Source organism: Sturnus vulgaris, chromosome 12 (genome assembly GCF_052056855.1).
Source record: "Sturnus vulgaris isolate bStuVul1 chromosome 12, bStuVul1.hap1, whole genome shotgun sequence".
Classification (NCBI taxonomy): Eukaryota; Metazoa; Chordata; class Aves; order Passeriformes; family Sturnidae; genus Sturnus; species Sturnus vulgaris.
Window position 1 is genome coordinate 1,802,776 of NC_142254.1, and position 21,807 is coordinate 1,824,582.

The 21,807-nt window shown below is 47.4% G+C and overlaps 1 protein-coding gene across 1 annotated transcript; it reads left to right on the top strand.

The window, feature by feature from the left end:
- Positions 1–13,679: 13,679 nt before the first annotated feature.
- Positions 13,680–21,574, top strand: LOC148222319 (axonemal central pair apparatus protein HYDIN-like). The gene is made up of 6 exons (XM_088172234.1): positions 13,680–13,754; positions 13,897–14,016; positions 15,855–15,989; positions 17,796–17,995; positions 20,393–20,517; positions 21,423–21,574. The coding sequence occupies exons 1-6, from the start codon at positions 13,680–13,682 to the stop codon at positions 21,572–21,574; spliced, it is 807 nt and encodes a 268-aa protein (XP_088028360.1).
- Positions 21,575–21,807: the final 233 nt, after the last annotated feature.

Here is a 21,807-nt window from a genome sequence, read left to right on the forward strand (position 1 = left end):
CAGAAGAAATGAAAATGTGTTGCATTTTACACCAAAGAGGAGAAGAAACGAAAGCGCTCACAGAGGATTTTGCAAAGCCAATATATGCCAATATGACTTATCCTGTTGGCTGCTCAGTTATACAGCCCTTTGCTACTTTACCACTTGTCTTGTCCGGAGATTGTGCTCAGATAATTCAGTGATGGGTACAACAGAAATGAAATAAATCGTAGCTGGTCATGAAATACTACAACTTAGGAAAATTGAAATAGATTGTGAAGTATTTACATCATGATGACGACAGTTATCACTTAGAGACCAAAACAAGCCTTTTTAACAAAAGGTCATTTACACCTTTTTCCTCAAGCCCTACTATCCATTTGTTTGGCTGATGTAGTATAATGTAAAAATATTGGTCAATATCTTCTATTGTTTCTACATTCCAACACTTCTGTTGTGTTTTATAAAAGCTCTGAGTATTTTTTACTTTGAAAAAAATACATATTACCTTGGTAGTAGCATTGAACTTCCGTGTATCCTTTTGGCACTCAACTGAAGAAATGAAGAAGAAAAAAAGGTCAGGAAAAATTGCAGAAGTGGATAATAGATCACAAGGAGCAAAGTTTACATGATATGAGTACATTACTACCACTACTACTTAAGAGCATCTCTCACAAAAAAGCAGACTGGTTACAATGTCCCAACTCCTTCATTTCAACTCTCCAGGACTTGTTTCCTGCTTTGTAGAGCTGAGTTGAGCCATTTTTACCTAATATGAATACCAACTAGTAATACACACTTACAGCTCTCTTGTACTACTGCACCAGCACCAGTGTCTAGGGTTGCAATACAGGAAGTGACCAAAAGTATGTATTCTATCACCATCTGTTGAAAGCAGGTGGGGCAGTGATTCTTAGCTCTGTGGGAGATATTCTCTGCTAATGGGCCATCTGTTAAAACCAGGTGGGGCAGTCATCCTTATCTTCTCCACAACCCATCCTTCCTCCAGGACGATATCGTCTGTTAATGGGCCATTGAGTCCCACTGAATGACTGATAAAATTACATCATCCTATTGAGTCCCACTGAATGACTGATAAAATTACATCATCCTATTGACTCCCACTTAATGACTGATAAAATTACATCATCTCATTGGAAGATGCTCCAGCCAGGGGGAGGAACCAAGCCTTTCCTACCTAGATAAAAACTGAGATCTGAAACATCAAGGCAGCCTTTTTCCACTGGATTCCAGAGGAAAATCGGACCTTTCCACATCATCACTGGACCTTTGGAGGAAAACTGCACCCTTCTACAGGAGCACTGCTTCAACTGAACCACATCTGTCACTGCAGGAGGACTGCAGCCACCATTTAATGGCACTGCTACCAACACCTGACTGATGGGGTGTCAGGTTGTATTCTGCCTGTGTCAGTGGTTTTGGGTTTGTTCTTTGTAATACTGTATTTCTATTTTAAGTTTCCTAGTACAGAACTGTTATTCCCATATCTTTGCCTGATAGCCCCTCAATTTCAAAATTATAATGATTTGGAGGGAGGGGATTTACATTCTCCATTTTAGAAAGAGGCTCCTACCTTTCTTGGCAGACACCTGTCTTTCAAACTAAAACAACCGGGTACCCTTAGAAGTTTTTAGGATGTTGTAATGCCATCCCTAAATTTAAACACGTTCAAGATGTTATTTGAAGCTTATTTTTAGGCAAATTGTAGCAAAAGTAAAAAAATTATTGCACATGTTGAATCTCCCTTTGTAAGTAGTATTGTCAGTAACTGGACTGTTATGTGTATGGGGATGCACATGATGATTTATGTACTGCTTCACTCTGTGTGACTGCAGGCTTTGAGAAAGAGTCATCCCTCTTGGCATTTTGACTCAATCTGGTCTCAGTAATTATAGATTCAGACTAACTTGTTAGAATCTTGTGAAAACATGTATCAGAAGTTTATAGCAGAGCTGCATTGTAGAGAAGGATGAGAATTCAATGAATACTAAGAATAAGTTTGAAAAGCCAGTTATCCTACTGGCTATGTCCAGTTGTTATCCACTGTTACAGTACAGTGCACAATCAGCTTTGTTCTTTGCAAAGTACAAACAGGACAACAGGAAGGAGAGTTTCAAGGAGAGGGCAAAGGTGCACATACCTCAACCTGTTCACCTGGCTGTGCAAAGGGAATGACCAGTGGTACTGGACAGGCAGTGAGCTGCAGTTGGTCATCTGCAGAGAACGCACTTCTTCAGTGCCAGCCAGGATGCAGCCAAACTCCAGGCTGCTGGGATGGATTTGGAGATTGGGGAAGTGGACTTCTCCCTGAAGGCTGATATGCTCCACATAAGGATGGCCGTTGGCCATGTTTATCTTCAGAACCTTCTTGTCCCTCCAGCTATTAAAATCCAGTTCATTAGCTGGGTCAAATGTGATGTAGAGATGACAGGTCTGCCCTACATCGAGTGTCACAGGCTGCAAGGAGATGAACAGTAATTAATCACCTGTGGGATGATGTCCCAAGGTCTGACAGCTTGAAACAGTAAATGCTTGAAGTGTGACCCCAGCATGGGCTCCTCGGTTCATCAATCATTTCTCCACAGCAAGGGTCTGACTGCAGGCACCACAGTCTAGTCCAGGATTCCCTCAGGCCCTTGTTCCTGTGCTCAGCAGCAATACAAGGGGGTGGCTGCTGGAGAGCTGGGATGCTTTCCGGGAGACACCTTTACTGCACGGCTGGCCCAGACCTAGTTGCCTGCTCCTTTTCCTTGTGCCTTAAAGCCAGGATGGATCTTCTCAATTCAGATAAGATTTTGATTCCTTCAGCAGCTTTGCTGCTGCAGCTCAGGCCAGGCCACTACTGATGCTACAGAATAAATTTCTTGACTCAAGAACCTTCCCACAGAAAGGCTCCACCACATTGCTCCTCTTCAGACCCCACTGGAGGAGTCCAGGGCTGCTCATCTGGCCATCTGGGAGGGGCTGCTGGTCCACATCACAGACCAGAAAGGGTTGCTTTAAGTCCAGTGTAAGGTCAAGTGGCAGGGAGCAGGTGTTTTTTAAAGCCAAAGGCTTGTACTGCGGAGCCAGGACATCACTGGGTTTCTATGGGAACAGGAGACAAGGAAAAACAACCTCAACTAGCCACAGACCTCCTTCTGCTTCTGCTGAATCTCACATTTTTCAGCCCCAGAAGTGCATACATCACTATTTACCCTTTCTATTTGTTTCTACCCTTCCAGGATATTTTTCTTTATACCAGATGCTTTTCATGTTTAGAAACCCACAGGATGCTCAGGGGGACAGAGAAACACTCCCATGTACACATGAGGGAACAGGCCCCTGAGAGGAGGCAGCCAAAGGGCACCTGCTCTGCCTCAGTGTTATCATCACTGCAGCTGCAGGATGTCTGGGGGTCCTTTGAAGCAGGTGAGGCTTCAGGAAATGCACAGATCTATACCATATAGCTATACCATAAAGCACCTATGCCAACAGCAAAGAAAGGCAAAGAGACACAGGAGATGATGGGTTTTTTTCCTTGTCAGCCTGAGGAATTCACAGGAATCTCCATTTTTTCCAGCTTCCCTACAGCATCGGTGTACAGACATCATCGTGCCCTGGAGGACCCTCATAAACCTCCCTTTACAGTGAGCAGAGAAACTGGCCTTTCTCTCTTTCCCCTTGGCAGTGCAGCTGTAACTGCAATTTTATGTTGGGAATGTTAAATACCAGTCTCATCTCTACAAGCACCTTCACTCACTTCACAAAGTGCCTCAGGAAGGCTAAAGAGGGGCTTTAACACAAGCACACACCACCCTCAGCCATGCTGTGAAATGTCAGGATGAAATCCAGAGACTTACCTTCTCCACCCGGAAACAGAATTGTCTGGCTGATAATTCTATAGAAGGATCAACAAACTTGCAGGCAATGGTTGTTTCTATTATCTTCTCTCTCCTGCTGGCTGATCCAATGGCAGCTTCACACATCGCATAATCGTGCACCTCCTGCATGCAAGAGCCACTTGTCACCGGTGGGTGGTGGCAGGGCATCCAGCAAATGCCCTGCATTGGCTCAGCACCCACCTCCCACCACAAGCCCTATTCTTGCCTCAGAGTTACAGTCACTGCCCCCTTTTCTTCCTGTGATGCAGCTTATTTATTCTACACTCAGTTGTCTGTAACACAGCACCCCAATAACCACAAAAGGCACTTGTGAGAAACTCCCTCCCTTCACATGGCTTGTGTTTTACTCCGTGCTTACCCCAGATAAATCACTTGGCACTTGTTTAATTCACTTTCTTTTTGGGCTCCTAGTCTAAGTGTAACTCATTTCTCTGCCCTTCTTTGCTGCCTAAGCATGGAACACTGTTTGCCCCAAAAGAGCAGTATTTTCTTCCACCCCTACTTTGGGAACTGCACTGGGTTTTGGTAGCTGTGGAATCACAATAAAGCCTTAGCTGGTCTGATGGTGGCCAGCGAGGAAAGCAATTGGTGCTGCCACAGAAACGTGTGACCTTAAACCAGTTTCTGGAAGGCCCCATGTCATTTTCCCAGGCAAATGTCAAGGCACTGTGGAACAAGCGCAGGGGAGGGGATCTGATGGTTCCCCAGGCTCAGCCCTTGGTGGGAACCTCACCTGTGTGATGCGGGAGAAGCCTCGCAGCACCATGTCCACAGACTCGCCTGGCTGCAGCTCCATCGACGGTGGCTCCAGCCCAAACACGGTGTTGGTACTTTTGGGGCTCTGGCAATCATCTTCGGCCTTGGGGCTACTGAGGGCTGAGACTCTCTGGCCCTCCTCCTCAGATGGGCTGTGACGTCCCACACTCCAGGAGAGCCGTTGGAAATGGTGGCCCCTGTTTGTTACTTTGAACCGACAAATACAGGGAAGGAGCCTAGAATAGACGATGGAGAATAGTATGGGAGTAGCTATTTCCCTGTCATCAGTGTTATAAATGAGAGACAAAAGTCTTAATATTCAGCAAAATTTAGATTGTTTTATTTGATATAGAAAGAGCAAGCAGCGCTGGGTAACGTGAGGGGTCACTGCCCACTCCACGCTCCACCGAACCTTGGTTTGCAGCCTCTTCTTATACTGTGGTTTCTCGTTGTAATCAATAATTTTTGGGTTTTTGTTGTCATAAGCAGTGGTTGTTGAATAAATATCCATACACAAATTCACAAAGCTTTTGGCTGATAATCAGTCACAGATAGCCATCCTTGAGATAAGCACCAGAGAAGTTCTGGAAGTCTGGTTTTTGAGATAGGCTGTATTGATCAGACAAAGGCAGGAAGGGCTATTGGGAAGTCTGATTTTGCAACCTGGTAGCCGATATAACTTATTTGGAAAACATAATATAACATAATATAATGTAACATAATACAACACAATATAACATAACAAGGTGATTTCAAAAAGAATTATTTTATCATATAATTTCCTTTATCTAGTGTCCATGCTTCACTTCAGAACTCAGTATTCTGGTTTATGCAAAACCCAATGCTTTTGTGATTAACACGAATCTTTTATCAATTATCACATCAGCTTGCTCCCAATGAGCAATCTGAGGTGGTAATAGTTTGGACACTGTCTTAATTTCCAACTTTTAATGTGGATCAGAAACAGCGTTTGATAAGCTGCCCTTCTGATGTCATTATTGCAAAGAGAAACATGCTTATAATGGTAATGCAGCATTTTCCAGCCCAGGCTAACGGGACTTGGTGTTTTCCTGCAAACTGTTTGTTCTGGGGTGATTCATACTGTTACAGTATTTTGTATTAATCTGTGCCCAAAAGTTTTACTGAATCTTTGAGATCCTGCACACCTTGTGTGTGGGGGTATGATTGCAGGCATTTCTAAAAGCCAGCTCGGAGGCACTTTCTGGATGATCCCAGCAAGCTGGTAAAAATCGTCTGCCAGCTCCAGGACAGGAAAGCAGGGGAGCAGGGCCTCTCCTGTTCGCAGCACCTTTGGTTTTGACTGGTAGCCATTTGTAGAAACTTTTGCACTTGTAGCCATTTGCAATTAGAAACTGTTTCAAAGTGAACTTTGCAATCTGTGCCGAGCGAGGTGCTGGGCAGAGCAGGGCAGCAGCAGAGCCCACGAACAGCAGGAGCAAGTGGCGGCAGCGGCGCTGCTGAGCCCACACAAACCAGCAAGTTTCCATCTGCCTCTGGAAGTGCTCTGTGGGCTCCTGCCTTCCTGGTGGGGGTTGTCACCCTCCTGTCTCTTTGCTCCCGGGGCCCCTGCTTGCCTGGGAGGCACCATTTTGGAAGGGAAGGGTGTGATGCCATCTTCCCTCAGTCCCTCAGCCACACCGAGGGACCGCCTCATCCGAGCGCCATTTTGGGAACCTCATGTTCTGAGGAAGCCTGCGAGAGCATTCCTTGATCAAGTCAGGACATAAATGTATTAGGAATCAAGACAATTCAGTGGCCATTTAGCAACTGGTTTCCCTTTCAGTGGCTTTTGAGGGTATCTAACAACTCTCAAGTGGCCATCACATGTTTCTAAAGGAATCTCTGCCTTCAGGGAAGGAGTCAGGGCTTTGAACACTGAAGAAGATTTTTTCTTGAAGAACTACAGCAAAACTGCTCCTTGTTGAGACAGGAGGAGAGCTGGGGAGATCTCCTGCCTGAACTGGTATCCCAAGCTTAGCTCTGGGACGAATGGTTTGTCTATGACAATTGTGGTGCCAGTGCCCACAGCCACCAACACAAATGTAGTCCAAAGGCTATTCCCAGTGAACAGCTGGATAGTGTCAGCAAGAAGCCCAGTGTCATCCAGGGTTGCTGTGCTTGTCACAGGAACCTCATCCCTAGTGGGGATCACTCCTTCTCTGGCTTCAATAACATAGCAGTGGGGTTTGCAAGCCTGTAAGACAAGCATAGTATGCATGTAGGATGGAAACTATACAGCTGTGATAAATGTGATTCGTGCTAATTAAGTTGTAACTATATTAACAAAATTGTATTTAGACCAATAGAAAGACAATTATTAAAGAGTGAGGGGGGAGATGGGTGAGACAGGGCAAAGGACATCTTCCAGATGTCGGAAGTCGAAGAAGGATGTTGGAAGAAAGTCAAACAAGAATAGTAGAAGGACGTAGGTCTGACAAGCAGCATCTAGAAAGTTTTGACCTTGAAATGGGCCAAAATGGGATGATTCCAAGCATGGGACTCAATTAAAGTCTTGTTATGGAAAACATCTGCTCAGTCACACAGGGCGCCTGCGCTACCTGTGGGTCACACCTCGGTCACTGATGAAGACGATGAGCCTTCATCGGAAATAAGACCCTCAAAAGGATGAGAGACCCCCTAACCTATTAGTAGAGCATGCACCATACAACATAGTGGCGTAGATTTTAGGAATAGAAACTAGGAGGAGTTTTCTAGAAACTTCTGTAGCCTACAGTATATAAGTGGGATTGTTAGCCTGGATGCTTTGGTACGTGAGGAATGGCGAGCCACTCCCCGTACCCCCGGTCGGAGGGGGGCTCCTCCCCGGTCGGTTTTGCTTATGCTTTATACGAACCTCAATTATACTAAATTACTTACTGCCAAATTTAGTATAATCTTAAATATGTGCATTTTGATTGTTTAATCTCCAGTACTTTTCATCTCCAATACTTTGATTGCATTCATTTTGTTACTATTAAAAACTTACTATTAAATTTAATCTTGTTGCTTGATAAATTGGAAAAATGAACATCATTCATAACACAGCCTAGTGTCTTGTGGTATATAAGAAAAGGAAAGACTAAAGAGGGGAGGATAAAAATCGTAAAGGCTCAATATCCCTAAATTTAAGCAGCAGTATCAGGCAACAGCAGAGCTTATACAACCTGTATTTCCCCTTCCTCTTTGCTCTTTAAACAACCAATGAACAAAACATTTTAAGCTCCCCTTACGAACGTATTTCCCCTCAGAACTTGCCTAACCCGAACGTATACATCCTTGTCAGCCCTAGTAAGAGCACCTCCCATGACTGTCCCTGATCAAAAGGGATTCCCACTCACAGGACAAAACAATCCCAACAATCCTGAACCCCAGGCGCCTGCCCACCAACTCCCTCTCCGGCGGGTCCGGGTACAGGTCTCGAAAAATGTCCCGTGGGCGTCGTCAGCCAAAACTGGTCCTCATGCCGCTTGGAGGGTGCCAACTCTCCCTTCAGCGAGCCCTGATATAAGTCCGGTCTCGCTTTAGGGTTGTGGCTGAGCCAAAGGCGTCTTCTTTCCTGGGACAATGGTGCAGCCAATTTGTCCCAGGAGTCGCTCACAGAGACTCTTCCTGTACTTGTCTGGGCACCCCTTGAAGCGGTGCACTTCAATGGGTCTCTCTGGGAGCGACCTGTGCTTTCGGAGCCCGGAGCACGCTTGCTAAAAACAAAAACTGTCTGACGAAAGAGACAAAGGACCCGTCTTTGTACGGAAATCTGAGGGAAAGTTTATTGGGTCTTGAAGGGAGTCCAGGATCTGCAGTTCGCTGATTCCCACTTTCACGATCGAGGGGGCACTGAAGGGGGAAGGAGGAGGGATCGAGGGCGGACTGAGGCGGAAACGAGGCAGGATCGAACGGAGAACAAGGCGAGAGCGAGGGGGGAACGAGGCGGGATCGGGAGCGGACGGAGGCGGGACCGAAGGAGAGACCAAGGCCCGCCCAGCTCCACCGCCCTCGGGCCCCGGCCCGGCCCCGGCCCGCCTGTCGGGTGCCGTGGTTGCCCGGTAACCGCGAACGCGGCCCCACCGTCTGTGACGGCTTTGCGGCCTCAGCTCCCGCAGAACGCGCTCCTGGCCCGCTGTTGGCAGCCTGAGCGTGTGCGGACGGCTACACTGCGCCAGTCGCCAAGCGAATTGTTCTCAGAGCATTGGTCTCTGTGAGTCCTGAGCTCGCAGAGCATTGGGCTCTGCGGGCTTGTCCTGAGCTCGCAGAGTATTGGGCTCTGCGGGCTTGTCCTGAGCTCGCAGAGCATTGGTCTCTGCAAGCGAATCCCGAATTAGGTTTGAAGGTAAAGGTTGACTAACGTTGTACTTTTTGGTTTTGTCACATCTGTGCTCTGAAGAGAATGCCAGAGGGAAATACAGGATGTGAATAATGCCAGTCTTCGGGTACAGCAGTTCAGTGGCATGTACAGCTGAGTGGATGTACAATAGATGGTCTACTGATGGGGCTTTTTTTTCACTGAAGAAAAGCAACATTTCCTAAATATATTCGTCTATACGTTTTTCCCTCTAGTGATTACTTACCTGCTTAAAGATGAATGAGTTCTGTTCAAGTTTCAGCGGGTTATTATGATCTGGTTACCAAAATTATTAGGGAGATGCCTCTGAATTAAGGTGCAAACGAGACCATTTGCCAAAGTCAAAAGCCAGGATTTTATGTAACAGTAAATGTGAGGAAGAGAGAGAGAAAAATAAATAGAAAAAGGAGAAGTGGGGGAAGGGGGGTTGGGAAGGGGAGGGAGAAAGAGAGTGACAGAGATGATTAAATAGAAATTATCACCTTACCTCCCTGCAGTGGGACAAGATTGACTCTGTCTCTTGTTACTTTCAAATAATAGAAAATCTTTAGCACCAGTACATCCTTTGAGTCTGGCATGAATTGGGTTCTGTATTTTCAGATCTGTTGTGTTACTTTGCATCCCATGCAGTCATCTGGTTCAAGGCCTCAGGCATGGGTCTGGGGGCACTTTGATGGGTTATGACACCTCCTCAGCTGCCCCTCATGGGAATCCCCTGGATGGGGCCTTCTGGGCTGGGCAGTTTTAGAGCTGAGCCAGTTTGTGGGAGGGAGGATGGGTGTCCACTGCCTATTACCAGAGGTTATGCCATACCCCCAAAATTTCCTCCTTCTCCCTCTGTTGATGGGAGGTTTGTGTGCAAAGCTGGCCTCAGCAGATGAGTCTGTGCCTATGATTTGCTCAGCCTGAACCCAGACAGGGCTGATTTTCAGGACAGCTGCTGGGTTTGGCTTTGTTGTGGATACATTTTTCTCCCTCAGCCTTGTTTACTTCTCCCCAGACCTGAGAGAATAGGACAACAGAGTCCCCTTTATCTTGTCTCAAGTTCCCTTAGGTGGCTTAACTCACAGTCCAAACTTCCAGTCAGGAGGCATTTTCAGGGAGGGGTGGGCTTTGGTGGTCACAGCTTCATTATACAGTTTTTTCACAATGGGCAGAAAGTCCTTTCTAACAATATTTAAGCCATTAGCTGTAACATTCCAGTCTCTCAAGTCTTGTGAGGAGCAGCTAAGAGAGTAGAGGTTGTTTAGCCTAAAGAAGAGGAGGTCAACTCAAGCTATTTTAAAGTAATATTTAAACTACAGCTTTGTCTGTTCTAACTATTATTAATGTTCAGATTTTTAGCTCCGGGTTTCAGTATGATCCATCTTGGAATTGCAAAACGTAGCCATATAGTTCAAAGAAAGTCCAACTAGACGCCTTAGGACACTGGCTGCTTACGCCAAACAAGCACTTAGCTACTTTCAAAGAATTTAAAATTTGTAGCACCAGTGTATCCCTTGAGTCTGCCATGAATTGGGTTCTGGATTTTCAGAGTTCCATTGTTGCTCCTTCCAGTTTTGTTGAGGAATTGTCACTCATCTGTGACATCCTCCCACCAAAATGGCTTCTGCATTCCCGGAGAAGTCATCGACACCTCGTCTTTTGTCCAGGGAAAGACTGAAGTCTATTACTGTAAGTACCCACTGGGGCCGTGTTAAGGCTGGAAACTCCCCTCGTGTCCCTCCTCTCCCTGCCCTGCCTGTTGTCCAGCAGCACTGTGAAGCTGCAGACCCCTCCCCACCTCTTTGTGCCGTTCTCCTGTGGGTGGGGGCTGTCCTGGTGCACTAGGGAACACCGTGTGCTGCTTCAGGGACACTCCAGCATCTTGCCTGGCTGTGCCACCGGAGCCAAGTTAAACCAATGTACAGCTGAAGCCCTCAGCATGTGCTTCTCTCCCTTTCCCTTTGTCACAGTAATTCCTCCTGTCAGGCTGGACACTCACCTGTGCTGCTCTGACCAACCTGCCCTTGGGCGTGTGACGTGAGGGGGAAGCTCAGACTCTGCCCAAAGACTTGAGAGACAAGGCTGGTCCCAGCTAGAAGAGGTTCCAAACCAGCTGCTCTCTCTCATCTCCTGTGTGGGGCACAGATCCAGCCCTGCAGACAGCAGTGGAGTCAGGGCCACAAAGGTTCCCTGGCTGGCTGCAGCTCACTTGACTGAAGATGCCCCACTGCTGAGGCTCTGTCAAGGAGATCCCTTTGGTTTCTTCTGTGGAGGGGTCTGTGAGCCAAGAAGGAGAACACAAATGCTAATTAACAGAGAGAACTAAAACTTGGACACCTTCCTGTGCACCTCACTCTTGGGCCAACTTTGCTTTCATGCATCTCTTGGACTCTCTCAGCAGTGCTCTCTCCTCGCTGTGAGTTTTGAGTGTTGTGCAGGGATGGAGTTAGGGGAGTTCTGAGAGCTAGCTCCTCCCCACTCTCTGAAAAGGTCACTGCCTCAATCCAATGAAACTAAAGAGGAAACAAATGCCCAAAGAGCAGAAATCCCCAAATATGTCACATCAAATCACGGAGAAGCTAATGGCACAGAGCCATGTGGTTGGAGTATGTGTGTTGCACTCTGTATTATTAGTTTACTGATGCTAAGTATTTCAGCAGGTAACTTCCAGGGCTTCTGGAACTGTCCTAGACGATGTGATCACAAATTATTCACCAGTGCCACTTGTTCAAGTAAAGCTTTTCTGAACAAGCGCATCTCTGAGGCTCTAGCTGGGTTTTTTTTGCCTTTCAGCTGCTTCCCTCCAGATTCCTGAGGGAGAAGTTTCTCAATGTGAAGAAGAAGGCCAGCAATGGGGCGAGTTTTCTGCCCAGAATTGGCCCATTTCTACCCATGAGTGGAACTAGTCAAAAGGTAGCCTTTTCCTGTTCTTTTCTTTTCTGTTTGATGTGAAGTTTGAAGAGGGCGTGTGCTTTTGACAGGCTTGCCTCCAGCAAAATACCTCAGTGTCTAGGTCCTGTTGTCATTGCAAACTGCTGGTGGTGGTGGACTTGGAGTCCTGATCTGCACTAAGCCAACACAAATAACCTCTGCTGAAGCTGCTGGGATTTGTTGGAGTGTAGCTGCCATTGCTAAAACAACAGGGGGAAGGCTGGGGACACAAAAGGCACAAAATTACCATTTGCCATTCTCCTGCTGAAATAGCCACCTCTTGCTTTGGTGTGGTCACCATCAAGAGCTTGGGGTCATAGGATTCCCTCCAGAGTGGCAGCATTGGCCTTTGAAGGCCGAGGACCTGCAGTAATTCCTTCAGATTTAACAAAACTAATTGCATTAACGCCTTGGGTTGGAACAATGTGTAGGGACTCTGATGGGATGTTAGATTTTGCAGGCTGCCAGATGTACAGGGGATTTGCCCTGGGCAGAGGGGAATGGCTGTGCTTTATCTGGATCAGAGCCTACTTAGAGGTGTGTCTAAAGCTGCTTTTCTTGCAGGACTGGCTCAGTATAAAGCACAGACGAAATGGGTAGGTGACCGAGGTGGGCTGTTGAGCAGGAAATTGGCAGTAAGAGACATGTAACAAACTGGTTAAGGATTGCCCTGGAGAGGGGCCTTAGGAACACCTCAGAGAGGGGCACAACTAAGGGACAAGCGTGCTGCAGCCACTCCCTTCAGCAGACTGAGTCTCCTGTGAGGTCACACAGGAGACCTGCTTGTGTCTCTGGACTGACAGCAGTGTGGCTGGAGAAAGCAGACAAAGCAGGGGAGAGTTTTCTCAAAGCAATGTCTGCTCCAGAAGCATTTGCTGTTGTGTCCTTCCAGACGTGCCTCTACAATCGTATCAAATAAGATAGCAATACTAGGTTACAAGAAAGCACCCATTTAAAGCTCATGGAAAAAGGAGATAGCAACTCTACTCTTACCCAAGTTGCTGCTAAAAGAACTGAACCTTATCCTCATTCAGCATTCACCTCATTTGTCTTTTTCCCAACTTCTGTGTTACTTCATGTTTGCCTTTACCTCTGTTAGAAACGCACTAACGTTTAAATACAAGTATAGGGGACAAAATCATCGAAGCAAAAGAAAACTGTTTATTAGTAACGATTCAGCTGAGCCAGGCATCTCTTGCTCCCACCCCAGACAAACAAACACACCCTCCAATCTTTCTACCCCTTTATACCTGGCTAGAGTGGTCCCTGTCCCCTTTGCCATTGGATGGGTACTCGGGAACTCAAATTCTCTCCCGACCGCCAACTTTCCTGCCCCCTCCCCTCTCATCCTGCATCTTTTTAGTCAGGTCTTCAACCCCATCCCTCTCCCAGCTCAGCAACATGCAACAAAACAACCAGAACAAACCCAAACACATAGAACCAACAACTTTCACTCCTTCACTTAGTAAAATTTGGCTTCAGCAAAATATCACCTCATCTCCCACACCTCCTCTGGTACTGTTCTCTTTTTACTGATGTCTAAGTTCTAGATCAAAAAAGATATTTGTAGTTATGTGGGCCTCAGTTTCTTAGAGTAAGGACATCCCAAAATTGTTTCCCATGGAGTCTGATGTAAATTCATGGGTTTTACTTACTCCATGAGTGCTCAGTCAGTGCCCCAGAGCTCTGTGACTCCGTGGGCACAGAGATGTGCTTAAGGTAAGTGCTGCCTGCCATTCTGGAGAGGAAACCTGCAGAAATACATGCCAAAAGAGCAGCTTGGCTTGAGCCTGCTCTGTGTGGCCCAGCAGCTCATGATCAGCTCAGAGCTGAGGTGGGTAAGCTACTGTTTCCCCAGTGTGGCCTGGGCAGACGTGCTCGCCCAGAATCTGTACTTCACTGGGGCTCAGTGTAAAAGTCTCCTTCATCAACCTTCTTCCCAGCAGCTGAACCTCTCCCTGCTCTCTCTTGCCTCTCCAGTTGCCATCAGTTCTCCAGAAACAGAGCTTGTTCCAGGTTTCCCCACCAGAGCTGGTATTTGAGAACTTCGTCACTCAGGAGGTCTCTGAAATGGTATTGTCTCTCGTAAATAAGGACAAGGTAAGTGCTGGGACATGGAGCTTTAAGACTGTGCTGAGAGAGGAGAGTGGTGTCATTCCCATAGTGTACAGCAAAGCAAGTTATCTGCTGCAGCACATCCAGAAGAAAATGTCTCAGCGCCTTTGTCCTGCAAGATGGTGGAAATCTTCCTGTGCAGGGAATTCTTGCCTGATTTTGGGAATGCATTGATGGTATCTATCCCAAAGGAGTTTCCTTCTCTTGAAAGCTCTGGACTGATAGGAATGTTGAGGGCTGTACAGCTCGTACCTGCTCTCATGCTTTGCCTTGAGTGTATACCACATCCTGTGTCTCCTTGGCTAATCTTGGCTCCTGGTAGGAATCTCTGTCTCTCTCAGCCTGTTTGGCTCCCTTTGTGCAGCTCACCGTCAAGGCTCAGAGGCTGAGTCTTCTCCACTTGATGCTGCAATCATTTATCATTAATGGCATTGGCAGTGCAGGAAAAGTGTTCTGAAACAGCCCTGGAATCAGATTTGTGCAGCAGAAGCAGCAGGAGGCCTTTAGGTGCCACTTCAGGTTCTTGCTAAGCTTCATCCGGCTCTGCTCAGATTTTCCAAATGCAATGTGGTGCTCTGCTTTCCCTTTGGAGAACCACAGCACATGCAAAGCCATGTGCGCCTGGAGGTTTTCAGCTTCACTTGAAGAAATGGTGATTGTTTTGCAGTTTCCCAAGAGAGTTGAGAGCAAAAAACTTGAACAATGTCAGCAGTTGTGTTCCACTGTAAAGAGGAAAACTGAGACCATTTGAATTTCAGTCAGGGAAACATTTTCTCAAATGAGGCTTGTGCCAAGAGTGGGCTTGTGGGAAGAGACAGGAGGGTCTCAAAATCATCTGGTTTAGACTTTTTGAGAGCATTTTGGTGCTCAGGCTCGATATCTACGTGCTAGAAAACGCATGTTTGCTGTGTCTGTGTATTCCAGAGGGCAGAACCTGTCAGGAATGCCCAGCAGCCCAGCTTGCCTGCATAGGCAGCAAGAACCCCTGGAGAGCCAAGACTGGCTTTTGATACTGGAACCACACTGTGAGTCAGTGCTGGTCATGTTCCTCCAGGCAGAAAATGCCTTGGAAGCCCATAGTCGATAGGCACAGCCTGTGTTTCTGTCACCTTTGGCAAGCTGACTGCTCTCATCGTTTTGTGATTCTTCCTTGCTGCTTTACTGCCCATTTAAATTCTCTTTGTCATCTCCTTGGTTTAGGGGTTGTCTTGCTGTGTTCCTTCTTTTGCTTTTCAGGTTTGCTTTTATTCCCAGTAAGGCCACAGAGTTTGGTCTCCTCTCTTGCTGATCTGCCCACATGACTGTATCCCCAGAAGTGCCCTGCCCAAACCTGATCTGCTAGCAGGGAATTTCTTCCTTCCCCCAGGATAATGTGCTGTTTTGCTTTCAGGCAGCACATTCCCCCTTTGGAACACGACTGTATGGCTGTGTGTGGGCACATGCCAGCAGGTTTTTTTGGCCTTGTTGAATATGCAGATGACTTGGTTCAGGTGCTCTGTCTCCATCCTGCTGGTGCTGACCTGCTTGGCCCTTCCTTCCCACCAGGTTTTTTTGGCCTTGTTGAATATGCAGATGACTTGGTTCAGGTGCTCTGTCTCCATCCTGCTGGTGCTGACCTGCTTGGCCCTTCCTTCCCACCAGGCATTGCCCTACTGCCCCTGGCCAAAATGCTGGGTGCAGACAGAAGGGATTCAAGTTGACCCCTGTGAATTATGTGCCTTTACCACCACAGCTTTGGAAAAGGGGTCACCAGGGCATGGACAGTTCTCCTCTCGTCCTGTTTCCACCAGTTGCATGATCATTGTTTCATGTCTTTCCTGCAGTTTCCTCGGCCGGTGAAGGTCTCCATGGAGAGATCACCTCATTTTGAGCTGATGTGCCCCAATGATGTGTTCCACATCGTGCCACCAGGCACATCTTCCCCTTTGCGTATCCGCTTCACCCCCGACGAGATGAAGGTGAGACTGGAGGAGCCAAACCTCAGAATTATCTCCAAAGCCATTGTTTTCCCTGCACTCTGGCAACGGCCCATTCCATGCTGTGGGCTTTAGCTCCAGGCTGTGGGCAGGCAGCCTGCAGCCACTCACACCTTGGCATGTGGTGTCAGGCATTGCACGCAGGCCTGACAGGCTCTGCCTCCTCTCCTTGCACATTGCTCAGCATTCCCGAGGGAAGATGGACGGGGAACAGTATGAAAATGACAGAGGGGTGTGTAGCCGTGGAAAGGGGTTTTAACCCTTTAAGTGCGGCGCAAATAAGATGCAAAGCTACATGGTGGTCTGTCATGACAGAAAGAAAGAGACAAGTTTATTCAGAAACACACTTGGTTTTATAGCATGACTCGCAACCCCAAGAGTAGAGGAAAGGTGATTGGTTCAGAGAGAAGACACCCCATGCTTAGGGCCTGGTCACGTACCCCAACAGGTGTTCTATCTTGTTCTTAATTCCTTTTTATTTTGACCAAATTATCACCCTGGGAGAAATTCTCCCTAGCCTTGAGCTGGACCAGCTCATCGGCTGAGAACAGAGCTGAAAAGCTCCAGCCTGGAGTATTTTTCAGGCTGTAATTTTCTTACTTTCTCAATATGTGTCCCACAAGGGGTGTTGATGGATGTTCGGCCATCTCTAGGTACAGTGGAAAGGGTTTAATTATTATGGAAAACACTAGAGGAACAAAGAGGTCAGAGAGCTTTCCTCCTTCCTGACTGGCAACTGCTTGCCTGCCTCACCCTGGGCTGGAGCAAAGACGGTGCTTTTGCACAGCCTCTGTTCTCCAGCCTTGCAGTTGTGCTGTCCCAGAGCCCAACTGACCACGACACAGCTGCAAGGCCAGGGCAGAGGATGTGCTGTGCCCGTGAGCCCAGCCTGGCACAGGCACACTGAGCTCTAGGGGCCCTTAGCCAGCAGGAGGTTGGTGAGCTGCAGGGGACTTGGCCACCTGCTTGAAAGAGCTCGTGTAGGGCAGGTACAACCTGCAGGCAGATCTGTGAGCCCAGAGCCTGTGGCAGTGACACTGCTGTGGCTCTGTGTTCATGCCTGTCACTGTGGTTCCTCTGTCAACTGGCACCCATTCTGTGCCAAAGGAGCTTTTATGTGGAGGTTTGAATACCAGTGCTGAGGCCCTGGCAAGTCAGATCTCAGTGCTGTGATCTGGAGGCTTTATCATGCAGAAGGGTTTAGGACTTGGCATCATGGAAGGCAGGAAGCCTTGCAGGGAAACAAAGAGAGGCTCTTTCCAACAGCATCCCGCTACCTCTTAGCACTGTTCTTCTCCTGACTTGGTTGGAGAGGCAAAGTTAGAGTGGAGTTCTGAGCCAAGTGATGTTTTTACACCAGGTCAGAGGTGCTTTGGGTGCAGCTGTTTTCTCATCTTCCTTTTGCTGCTTAGAGTCAGTTTAACACTTTGTCCTATTCTCAAACAGCAGGAATAGAAGCCCAAAGAGGAACGTCCTGTGTTCCCTAGCTCCATGTTCCTTAGAAGGGACTTAGGAATTATTTAACATCATTAAAATTTAGAGCAAAAATTGTGGTGGCCTAGGGCAGTTCTTTGTATGACCCAAGTGACACAAGAGCTTAATGCCACCGAGACAGGTTTTGCAAAGTGCACTGGTGCCTTTCAAATGTGACATATTAGTAGAACTTAGTCTTCATTTTGGGGTGGAATAGGTGAATTGATGCCCTTGAAGGGTTATAGGAAATGGGTTTTTTTTCTGCCATGGGGATGCACTAAATGCCCTGTGCTGAGCTAGTTTCTTTTCCTGCAGAATTATTGCCATGAGCTCGTCTGCCTCACTGCAAGGGAACGGATAGTTGTGCCAATTCGGGCCATTGGTGCCCGAGCTATCCTGGACTTCCCTGACCAGCTGGACTTCTCGGAGTGCCCAGTCAAGTACAGCACCCAGAAGACTCTGCTGGTTCACAACATCGGGAACCTGGCAGCTGATTACCAGCTGAGCACCCAGAGGTGAGGCAGCTCATCTGTCCTTGTGCAAAACCCCTTTGGGAGACAACAGAGCTGGTCAAGAGCAACAAAAGGAACCGGAGCATCGGAGCTGCTGCCCTGCAGCCCTGGCTGGAAATGGGCAGGACATGTGGGGCAATTTGCTCTTGCTTCCCGTGTTTTATGCAGGATGCAGCCTTTGAGCTTTCTCTGTCCCAGATTTCCTGCAGGCTGCTGGAACATGTTAGTAGCTGGCTTGCACCTTCCTGGGCACAAGCAGCTTCTGAAATGGTTACTCCCCACTGTCAGCCAAATAGACCCATTCTCTGGGAGGCCACAGGCACGTGGCTTTCCAGTGGTCCCAAGATGAGCTATGTTTGGGCAGCCGGTGCAGGTCCTGGTACTTAAAGCTGATCTGATTTCCCTTGTCAGCTGAGGACATCAGTCACCTCTTCTGTTCTATGACAAACCTTTGAAAGCCAGTTGAAAATTTCAAAGGGATGATTTAAATCTCTGAATAAGGTCTTTCCCCCTTTCTTTGAGATTTCTTTTTAAATACTCCGAAGTTCCTGTGTTTCTGCTGCTTTTTCATTTTGTTTTGTGTTAAATGTTTGCCAAGAGATCCTGAATTCTTCATTGGCAACTTTCATAAAGGGCGAGCTCCTCTAATGCCTGTCAATATACCACATGCCCATAGGTACATGCACAGGTGTATAGGAAATAGGAGACATTTAGTGAATATGTGAAAAGCAATTGGGCTGATTTAGAAGATAGAAGTATAGAATAACTTTGTCTGGAGGGGAGCCTCTGGAAATCATCTGAGCAGACACACTGCTCAAAGCAAGACCAGTGTCTGGGGATTGCAAGGTGCCATTGGGAGATCTGGACCTGTCTTTAGATGCCATACAAGAAAACAAGCATGCAAATGGTCCTAGTTAAAAAGAGAAGAAAACCCATTCAACCTATTGAAACCCCCTCCATATCTCCATACCTTATCTTTTCTGACTGTCAGGTGCAGTAGTGATTCATTCATAGGGTAGATCTAACAGGATGAGAACAATCTTAAAGAACAGCTCACAACTAACAGATAAAAGGCCAAAATTTAGCCTGCCAGCCCCAACCAAATGGTTTTCATTTGGTTATTACAGTGTCAGGGATGTCTCCTTCACAGCCCTTCTATGTTTGGGCTCAGGGAACAGCTTAGTGATGTTGGCTGAAAATCAGAGGAGTGAAGTTTAACTGTAGAGCTTGTGTGCTTGGGTCTTGGGGAGCCAGGTCTATGTGAGAGATGGCTGCTACAGCAGTAATAGAGGAGTCTGGTGGGTACAGCCCGGGGTGGGATGTAGAAGTTGCAGGGGCTGATTTGCACTCAGTTTTTCAGTTCTGACAACTGAGTCCTGAATTTGGCTGGATCCTCTTCTCCTGATAATTTGAAAGTAAGAAGATACTTTCTTTCTCAGACAACCCCTGAAGTCACCTCCAGGATTGTTATTCCCATTCTGCCATTTGAGGGCAGGCTCAATCTGGCTCTGGGGCTGCTGGGGCTTTGTCTTTCTTGCCCTCTCTCCAAAGTCTCTCGTCCAGCACATAAACATTGCTGGCCCAAGACCTCTCCATCAGCCAATAGCAATGTTCTCACTAGTGGTAATGGGAACAGGTCAGGCCCATAACTGCAGCCATAGGTCCTTAATGAGCAGAACCTGAAGCAAGTTCATCAGCTGTCACTACTGACATGAGTAAAGTTCAGCTTGCCAGATGTTCTCTTTATTTTTGCATGTGATGCATTCATCACCAAACTCCCAGAACACACTCTTAAGTGACAGATTGATCACCAGCAAATCACCAAGGCCAGGAACTTCTGTTTCCTCAGTGGGGCTGTAGAAGAGCACCAAGCCCAGCAGCTGCTAGGCAGAAGCACATTTCACCTGAGCTGTCCCTGAGCATCAAAGCACAGAGTCTTGTGTTTGTCAGGCTCAAGAGCTCTTTACCTGGTGACCAATCCTAATTGCTCCTGCTAAATCCAAAGTGCACCAACACATTTACATAATTATTTCCAACACATTGCACAGTTTCTCTGGTGGGCCAAGCGAACTGTTACCAGCCTGGATGGCAACCCAGAGTCCCAGACTGCATTGCTGGTAAATACACAGAAACCTCCTGTTCTGCTTCTTTGATGTGCTCCTGCCAGAGTATGGGGGAGATGAGGTCGTTTTATCCCACAGGATCTTCTGAGGGCTGGATCTCCTCACAAGTGGGTCAGTAGCTGTTTCTGATCCCGTCTGTTCTGTCTGTCTTCTGTTGACTGTCATCTGTTTGCTCCCCGCTGAGCAGCTCCCAAGTGAGCTGAAGTGACCTGCACTGCAGAAGGAGTACAATCCCCAGATGTCCCCCTGAGTCCTGATCCCTGTCTTTGTGTTGCAGTCCTTTCTCCGTGGTTCCAGCCAGGGGAACTCTGGGCGCCGGTGACACCATGCAGGTGACAGTGGAATTTCACCCGCTGACTATTGGTGACCATTCCGCGTCCCTGGCAGTGTGCTGCAACACAGGTGAGTGCTGGGCCCTGCACAGGGCACAGGACAGTTCTCCACATCACTCCCTGTTGTCACATCTTCCTCAATTCCCTCTAGATGTTCCAGCTTTCCAGCAATGTTTCCAGCAATCCCCTCCCCTGTTCCAGCTTTACCCTAAAGAAAACTAAGAACTCACTGGTGTTTAGGGGGTTGATAAAGTGGATCCCCTCTAACAGGGCTAAGATTTTTGGAATCCTGTTTTGCTGGCAGTTGCTGAGTGGAGGAAGGAGGAACCCTGATTCTCCACTATCGTGTGGCTGTGCCTGGGAGAAGTTTGATTTTATTGCTGAGCAGTGCTGTATGTGAGGTGTGAGGTCTCCAGCAGACCCTCTCCAATGCAATGTATTTCTTGCACACCTCTGTCCCGTATGCTGCTTCTCCATTGGCTTGTCACAGACCCTTTTTCTATGTTGCCCTCTACACATATATTTAGTTTCTGTCTAATAACATTTTCAGGCCCTCAAGTTCCTGTTTGGTGACAAATCAGGACAAATCTTTCCTCGTCCCCATTTCCCAGGCCATTCATGCTGTTGCAGACCTCTCATATCTATCTCCCATTTGATTTCTAGACTGAGGAATCCCATTCAATCTTCATATAGAAGCTGCTCGGTTCTTATTAATATTTCCTTTGTCTCTTTTTTATTTCATTTTAAATGCTCCAGTTGGGTTTTGAGATCAGAACAATATAAAGTATTTCAAGACTGATGTGGCTGTGGGTTTGGACAGGGAGATGATGATGATTTTCATGGTGTTCATTTTGTATTGGTTTGTCACATTGCAGAGCCGGGCTGGTTGTGTTTCCTTGCCTGTGTCCCCTCCTTCGGTGGGCTGTCACTTCACTTGTTCCTCTGGGCCTCTTTTTTCTGCCCACATGCCCCCAGGCATATTTGCTTGTCAGCAACAAAGGATCCAAGGGATCTGGAGAGACAGGAGTCTCGTGGGGTACCCAAGGGACACCCTGGGCAAGGCAGGACTGAACAGGGCTCCTCAGCGTCACCTGAAGGACTTTGATGCAGAAATCCCAGTGATCTGAGTGGGTCACCTGAGCACATCTGACCAATCTCACTGTACCTACTGTCAGCTTGGGGCCAAATCTCTACAAACACACTCAGAAATAAGGTGTTTAGGGAGGTGCCCAGGACATCCTCACGCCGTACACACAGAGCTGTCAGGATGTGACAAATGTACTGATCCATGGAACTGCTAATACAGCTAAAAGCTGTGACACTTTCTAGTGCAACCTGTTGTTTGCTCTGCTCCTTGTGC